Here is an 8,119-nt window from a genome sequence, read left to right as displayed (position 1 = left end):
CTCTCTTATTCTTTCACTCATTTACTCCCACACTCCCTCCTTACCTCCCTCATTCATTCATTGACTCTTGCAGGCAGTACACACTAAGGGTGCAAGGGAGTGAGGTGTCTGGTTCTCTGCTCAGACCTTTGTAAGTGCCTGCAGGGGTGACTGGGTGGCCTTCACTGCTGGCCTGGCCTTGCGCCCCTGTACTCTTGGGGGCAATGGTGGCTGGGCAGGGCAGGTGTCCACCTCTGCATAGGCCCAGTGTGTCTCAGCCTCAGAGCCAGCTGTGAGATGTCCCGGGGGGATGTTCACCCTGGGTCACCCATCAGAGCCAGAGAAAAGGAGATTGTTCCCAAGCCATCAACCATTAGGCTGTGATGGTGCAGCCCGGTGGCCGGCAGTGATCTCTGGAAACCAGAGACCCAGGAGGGGCCTGGGGTTGGTGGGGGAGCATGAGAGGGGTGGGCTGGCTGGGGTGTGCCAAGGTCCCCTTTCCCCAAACTTCCATGGTGCCCTACAGATGAGAACCAGCACCTGGGGGCAGTGTTCAAGGCCCTGCAGGCTGGCCACGGCCGCCCCTCGCCCCTCCATATCTGCCCCTCTGCCCAAATGCTGCTCATGCTCTGGCTCTGCCCACACTCGCTGTGGGAATCAGCATAGCCAGTCCTGGGGCAGGAGCTGGGAAGGCTGGGTTTCCCACAGTCCTCAGCCTGTGTTCCTGGGTCCCTATTCAGTCCAGCTTCCCTGCTCCTGCCTGGTTTCATTTATCTGTGTCTCTCCCTTGCCCACGTGCACCTGGCCTCTGGACCGACAGCTCCTCTGACATCCTTGTCCTGCACCTGCCCTCCCAGGTCAGGCCTGTCTGAGCCAGGCCTGGGCGCCTGCACCCCAGGATTTTGGGGATTGGTGGTCGGCAGCCACCTTCCATGCCTTAGCCCTAGAGACCATCCAGGGTCAGCCTGGGACTTACAGATGGCCAAGAACCCCCACAAAGGAGGACCTGTGGACTCTGCCTGGGGGATGGGCGCAATGGGGGAAGCTCTGAGCTGGGGAGGGAGGGAGGCCTGTGAGGAGGGGCCTACGATCCCAGCCACACATCCAAACGTGCCAGGGGTGGCATGTCCCGGGGGCTGTGGCCTGTCACTCTGTCAACTGCAGTGGAAGCTGGAAGGTGGGGCGGTCAGGGAGGGGCTTCCTGTAGGCTGAGTCCCAGCCTCTGATGGTGCTCAGGTGGGGAATGAAGCGGTGATTATTCACAGAAGAAGTTGGCTTTGGAGAGGAAGTCAGTAAGAATGCAGCCTGCCCCTGCCTTCATTGTCCCAACAGCCCCAGCTTTATAAACTGCCCAGCCAACCCACGTGCACCCTGCAGACACCACGTCAGTGTGCGCCCTCAGGAGAGAAAGCCCATACTCCTGGCCGGGTGCAGGGGCTCGGTGATCACCCCAGGTGCCCACGAACCTGGCCTCCAGACTGACTGTGACCCACCTCCGGTCTTCCCCTCTCCGCCCTGCAGACACCGTTCCCCTCTCCCCCCTGCAGACGCCGTTCCCCTCTCCCCCTGCAGACGCCGCTCCCCTCTCCCCCCTGCACTGCAGGTGTTTGCACCGGACCCCAGCTCTCAGGGCATCCTCCCCTTGTTGACCCCAGCTCTCAGGGCATCCTGCAGGGGACGCTTTCCTGACCTGAGCCATGTCTCTTTTCCAGATGTTCAAGCTGCTGTCCAGAGCCTACGCCGAGGTCCACCCCATGATGATGGACAGGTCAGAAAACAGGTGTGGAGGCAACTTCCTGAAGAGGGGAAGCATCATCAACGGGGCGGACTGGTACAGCTTCACGGGAGGTGCGGTCCCTGCGGGGAGGGGCTAGGGTAGGGGGGGTTGCGGAGGCTGGGTGGGGTGGGGCCGGGAGGGTGAGGATACTGGGTGGGGTGGGGCCGGGAGAGACTAGAGGGATGGGGACTATGGCCTCACTGGGGTCTGGGCAGGGACGGTCAGCAGCTGCAGGCTCTGCGGCTCAGGAGCTCTGAACTTTGGAAGGCCATGGGCTCCTTGTGACCCTCAACACAGCCAGCCCTATGGATGCTGTCACCCCAGGCCTGCCTTGGAGATGGTCATGGCTTCTGCTGAGCAAGAAACTCCAAGAGCAGATGGCACAGAGGGCAGAAGTGGGTGTGGGCAGGGTCGGCTCATCTTGCTCCGAGGCCCTCTCGGCTGGCCAGGTGGCTGGTTGTCCCTAGCCAGGACCCGTGGTCTCCCTGGGACATGGAGCTAATAGGACCTTCCTAGGCTTTCGTCAGGGCATTATCTGAGTAATGGACGTTGTCACCATGGGCCAGAAGCTGGGATGCCAGGGGCCTGTGTGGCTGCCCCGTGCTGCGAGCCTTTCCATTAGAAACTGATTCATTCCTTACCTCACCAGAGACAGCAAGGGGGTGGGGAAGCCTGTGGACTTTGCCGCAAGCCACGTGGGCTCAAGACGCAGCTCTGCCCTCTCCCGGGGTAGGACCCTTACCTGCCTCATGCCTCCATCTGCACGTCTGTGAAGTGGGGATCGTCCCGCCCACCTCACCATGGCTCAGCCCCTCAGCCCTAGGAGGTGTTGCTGAGCACCCGCTGCGCTCGCCTGCCCGCTGGGCGCTCGGCTGGCACCCCTGACGCCCTGGTCGTCTCTACCGCAGGCATGTCCGACTTCAACTACCTGTACACCAACTGCTTCGAGATCACGGTGGAGCTGGGCTGCGTGAAGTTCCCCCCCGAGGAGGCCCTGTACACGATCTGGCAGCACAACAAGGAGTCGCTGCTGAATTTCGTGGAGACAGTGAGTTCTCAGAGGGGCTCGGGGCTCCAGCCCAGCGGGGCCTGGGAGGGCAGCGTCGGATGCGGGCCCCCAGGGCGGCCCCTGCAGCCTGCTGCGTCATACACACTCACTCCTCTCACTGCCACTTGTTTTGGGGTTAACTGTCCATCCACACACGACGTGAGATGCAGCAGCCGGCTCTCCTCTGCGTGCCCTGTGGGGGGCCGGGGTGGCCAGGCCGTGTGTCGGAGTCCCTGTGAGCAAGGAAGTCATGGCCTAAAGCAGCACAATTACGCAAGGGAGCACAGGGCCTGCGCAGCCTGGCGAGGCAACACACCCAGCCTGGAGGCTGGGGGGCTTCCTGGAGGAGGCGGCCACTGGGCTTCATCTTGAAGAAGGGTAGGAGAAATTAAACCACAGGACGGAGAGAGATCCCAGCAGAGGGGAGCATGCTAGAACCCCATGGGGCCTTTGAGACCCTTGAGAGGCACTGAGGCTGTGGTGAGGACTCAAGCCGTGGGATGTGAGGGTGCTGTGCTCCCGGAGGCGTGGGAGGGAGGGCTCTGGGCAGCGGGGCAGCTGTGTGGCTCAGGCAGGGCTTTGGGGCCTCAGAGGGGAGGGCACAGGCAGGAAGTGGCTGGCAGGGACTGGGTGGGGGGGGTAGGGTGGCCTGACTGAAGTGGGAGGTGAGTGGGAATGACTGAGAATGTGTCTAAAATGACCCCCTTGCCACCCCAGAGATCCAAGGTCTCTCCAGCACTCAGTGTCAGCGTGGAGACTCTGTGCCCATGTCTGCTCCCCTCCCAGCATGGCTCACACAGAGGGTGCTGAGGACCCCAAGGAGGGCCCGGGATGTCACATGGAAGAGCCTGGTTTCTGAAGAAGCTTCTGCTATTTTTTTCCCAAGCATTTTCAAGAATCATGCAAATTGCATATGAGTACAGATGCCCAGTGAGACGCGGGCCTCGGAAGGAGCGTGCCGTGGTAGCAAGGAGGGCTGAGGGCACAGCACCCACAGCACCGTACGGTTGGCGCCCACCCACGCAGGGCACCCCATCCTGACACCGGGCCGGGTGGTAGACAGGGCACCCCATTTTATAGATGGAGCTGAGGGGATGCTTGCGGCTGGCCTGGGGTCTCCAGGCCACACACGGGCTCGTGCTCTGGGCTCCCAGGGTCTGTGAGACAGCCGGGGGAGGAGACAGAGGGTTAGAGAGTGACATGGCCTGTCTGGTGTTGCCCAGATCTGCTTGTTCTGAAGCTATCTGTCCATGAGCGCCCTCCTTTCTAGAAAAATCAGGAACCTTCCTCCAGGTAAGAATCAAGCGAACTCTCTAGAGCAGCAGCCACTGAGGTAGGAAAGAAACAGAGCCCCAAAGTAATAATGGAACATTCGGCTGCTGGAGTTTCCTTCTGACGGCCGTGCCGCAGGCCCGCCACCTGCACCGTCTCATTCTTCCAGGAGGTCTCGAGCCAGGCCTGTGCACCTGGCATTTTGCGGCTGTCTGGTGAACAAGAGGTTGAAGGAGCCTTGAATGCGGCTGGCATCGCTCCTGGCTATTACACGTGAAGTCTTGGGATATGAAGATTTACAGCGAGCGCGGACCTTGGAAGGCTGGGCGGCTCACTGGCCGGCTCTCAAGACAGACGTCTTGGAGGAGAGCCGGGCGCGGCCTCCTGATAAGGATCAAGCCTGTCGTGGCCAATTGAGGCCTTTTTCCTAGTGATCCTGGCCAGACCTCGGGTGGGAGTCTGTATCACCCGGGCGAGGGGAGGGGTGGCATGGCAGCTCTCCATCCCTGCCAGAGAACCCCATGTGCCCCGGCCTTCATGAAGGTGACCCTCAGGCCCAGAACAAATCCATCCACTGCAGGCTGATGTTGAGTGAGGGCCATCTGTAAGAGACCGTCCTGGGAGAGCCCCCAAGTGGGGCTGGGGGAGGCAGAAGTGAGAGCAGCTGGCAGAGAGGAAGCTTGGGGCTGTGGTACCCAGCATGGCTGGTCATCAGGGAGAGCTTCCTGGAGGAGGAGGATTGTGAGCTGTGTCTTGAAGGGAGAGAAGGAATTTTCCCAGTGAGGGGCTGGTGAGGGTATTCTAAGCAGAGAGGGCTTGGGTGCCATCTGGGGGTGAGGAGGAGCCACAGGCTGGCTTCTGAAGCCATCCGGTTTCTCCATCACCTCGCATGCAGGAAAGCCTTACTTTTTTTTTTTTTTTTTTTTTTTTTTTTGAGACGGGGTCTTGCTCCTTCTCCCAGGCTGGAGTGCAGTGGTGCAATCTCAGCTCACTGCACCCTCTGCCTCCTGGATTCTAGTGATTCTCCTGCCTCAGCCTCCCAAGTAGCTGGGATTACAGGCACATGCCATCATGCCCAGCTAATTTTGGTATTTTTAGTAGAGATGGGGTTTCACCATATTGGCCAGGCTGGTCTTGAATTCCTGACCTTGTGGTCCACCCGCCTTGGCCTCCCAAAGAGCTGGGATGACAGACCCCTGTGCCCGGCTGAAAGCCTTACTTTTAAAGCTCTGACTCCCTCCCCCTAAATGTAAGTCCACAGGCCATTGTTTTAACGGAGCACAATTCCGTTAAGCCATGAAGTGTGGACAAGAGCATCCAGGTGGTGGTCAGAGCCCCAGAGGGCAGTGGGCACCAGCCATCTCTCCCTCTCCACCTCATCAGGAGGGCTGGGACCCCGTGATGTGCTCATCACAGATCCCACATACTCCGGCGTCCTGAATCTCCTTCAGCACTGGAGGCAGCATGGCACAGAGATAAGCACTAGCATCTGCTTTGTGGAGCTAGACGGGTGCCCAGCTCCTCTTCCAGTTACCTGTGCCACCAAATGCTGGGCGTGAGCGTGGAGCAGCTGTCTGGAGCCGCGGGGCCTAAGCTTGCTAACTGCGTGTGTCGGGGAGTTGGTTTCCACATTGGTGACGATGGGGTCAGCCACAGAGGGATTAGAACTCACGTTCTTGCTAAAATCGTGGGTCCTGCAGAAGCCACAGCTGCCTCGGCCTCATGTACATTGTATAGCTGAGGAAACTGAGGCGCCCAGAAGCAGAGGTTTGTCTGAGGTGAGGATCACTGGGGCAGAGCTCGTTCTCTGGCCCAGAGCAAAGCCAGCTCTCTCGGGCTCACGTCCCTTGGCCAGGGAAGGAAATGATACTTATACAACTGTCGGCATGAAGATGAATATATAGGAAAACAGTCTCTCCATCCTAAAAGTTTTGCTTTGATCCTGTGATTTGAAGAGGAGCGAGGTCATTTGCATGGTCTCTGGAGGCACGGCAGGCCTGGTGGGAGCCCTTTCCCTGGAGGACCTGTCGCTGCAGATCCCCGGGCGGGGCCGGGCAGGGGCCGCCTCGCTGGCCCCACCCTTCCCACAGGCATCCTGGTGCCGCTCGGTGGCGTGACCTTCGGCATCCTTGCACCCACGCTGTGTTCTGCTGACCAGAGCAGGAGTCGTGGGGGTGATTTGTCATCCGTTGTTTTATAAGAAATGTGGACAGGATCAGGCAGCTCTTGGGAGGGCTTTTTTGGGTGAAAAAGCTGGAACCTGGGTGTGCAGTGAGCTGTGTGCTCAGGGCCAGTTTGTGCCAAGGCCAGGCGAGCAGAACCAAGGTAGGGCGCATTATCCTCGTGTACAGAATCCGTGCTGCTGTAGCCAGGGTGCAGGCACCCAGTCCTCGTCCTCTTCAACGCCCACGTTGCCGCTGGGAGCCTCAGCTCGGAGAGAACCAGCGAGCCCGGCTGTGGCTGCGAAGGCAGGGAGGGAGAGCCACCGAGTCGGAAGAGTGGCAGGAACGGGTTCTCTGCTCAGTGCCCGTGCAGATGGATAAGAGGCAGGGGCATTTGAAAGCCTGGGACATGCTCCGGTCCATTGCCCGAGAGGAAACTGAGGCCCAGAGAGGGGACTGACTGGCTTGTTAAAGATGGGGGAGGGAGGGCTGGCACACTGGGGCTACATGTGGCGGTTCCCCTGAGACCTGGAGCTCTGAGGAGCGGGTAGGGAACAGGCGGGCTGGCCTTCATGCTCGTGGGGAGGTCTCGCGCCATCTCCGGGGCCTCTCCCTGGTCTCTGCAGGTGCACCGGGGTATCAAAGGCGTGGTGACGGACAAATACGGCAAGCCAGTCAAAAACGCCCGGATCTTAGTCAAAGGCATTCGCCACGACATCACCACAGGTGAGTACATCCCTGGCTTCCCCGGGGGCCCACGTCTGCCAAGGGAACACCACAGTGGCAGCCGGTGCCCTCAGTCACTCACATGTGCCCCGTGTTCAGCAGGACGGCTCCTCTCCTCCCCAGGCTGGCTGGGTCGGGGAGGGTGGGCAGGAGCCGGGGTCTGCGTTGGCTGCAGGCTGCGTCTCTTGCGGCGTTTGGAGGGGAAGAGCTTGCCCGGCCATGGCTGCTGAGTGACCGTGGATGCATGCTCTGTATTCCCAGGAAAATGCCTCCTTCTCCAAGATTGCTGGGGAGAGCCACGTCCATCCATAAGCCTGTTTGTTTCTATCCCAAAGTTCATACCCCACTGATAAGAAGCTGGGGTGTCCAGCCCCGTGTGGGCTCTGGTCCCCCTTACAGGGATTTCACAGACGATGAAAAATGACACTATGCTGTGATGTGTGCTACCTGCAGAGGCACGGTCCAGAAGAGACCAGGGGACTTCTGCTGACTATGGGTTGGGCATGGGGGATGGGAGTGGTCATGGAAGGCTTCAGAGATGAGGGGGTGCCTAAGCAGGGTTTTGAGGGATGAATAAGAGTTTGACAGAGAAAAGAGGTGGGAAGGACATTCCAGGCCCATGCAGAGGCACATGCACACTTGGCATCTGGCTTCCATGCTGCCCTCTCCCCACTCCCATTCACCACCCATCACCCTGTGGCTGGGTCCGCGGCCCCGCTGAGAATCATTTTTCATCTGTTTTTCCACAGCCCCAGATGGCGACTACTGGAGACTGCTGCCCCCTGGTACCCACATTGTCATCGCCCAAGCCCCTGGCTATGCCAGGGTCATCAAGAAAGTCATCATCCCCGCCCGGATGAAGAGGGCTGGCCGCGTGGACTTCATTCTGCAGCCTCTGGGGGTGGGACCCAAGAACTTTCTTCCTGGGCTTCGGAGGACTGGGCCCCATGACCCGCTGGGAGGTGCCAGCCCTTTGGGCGAGGGCATGGAGCCCAACCCCGACCCGCTCCGGGCTCGCAGGCAGCCCTCGGCCGGTGGGAGTAAGCCCTGGTGGTGGTCCTACTTCACATCACTGAGCTCCCACAGGCCGCGCTGGTTGCTCAAGTACTAGCCCCGGCCTGAGCACCCTCCGGATGAGTACTACCCCGGCCTGAG

At 60.1% G+C, this 8,119-nt stretch overlaps 1 protein-coding gene across 1 annotated transcript in view; it reads left to right on the top strand.

The window, feature by feature from the left end:
- Positions 1-8,119, top strand: part of CPZ (carboxypeptidase Z) — a 29,585-nt gene that overhangs the window by 20,232 nt on the left and 1,234 nt on the right. The window contains exons 8-11 of the mRNA XM_017539031.2: positions 1,692-1,827; positions 2,665-2,804; positions 6,865-6,964; positions 7,714-8,075. Coding sequence (XP_017394520.2) covers positions 1,692-1,827; positions 2,665-2,804; positions 6,865-6,964; positions 7,714-8,075 — 738 coding nt within the window. The remainder of the gene's footprint in view (positions 1-1,691; positions 1,828-2,664; positions 2,805-6,864; positions 6,965-7,713; positions 8,076-8,119) is intronic.

The sequence above is a fragment of the Cebus imitator genome, unplaced genomic scaffold (genome assembly GCF_001604975.1).
Source record: "Cebus imitator isolate Cc_AM_T3 unplaced genomic scaffold, Cebus_imitator-1.0 Scaffold117, whole genome shotgun sequence".
NCBI lineage: Eukaryota > Metazoa > Chordata > Mammalia > Primates > Cebidae > Cebus > Cebus imitator.
Note: the sequence above shows the minus strand (reverse complement) of the source record. Positions and strands in the feature narration are given on the sequence as shown.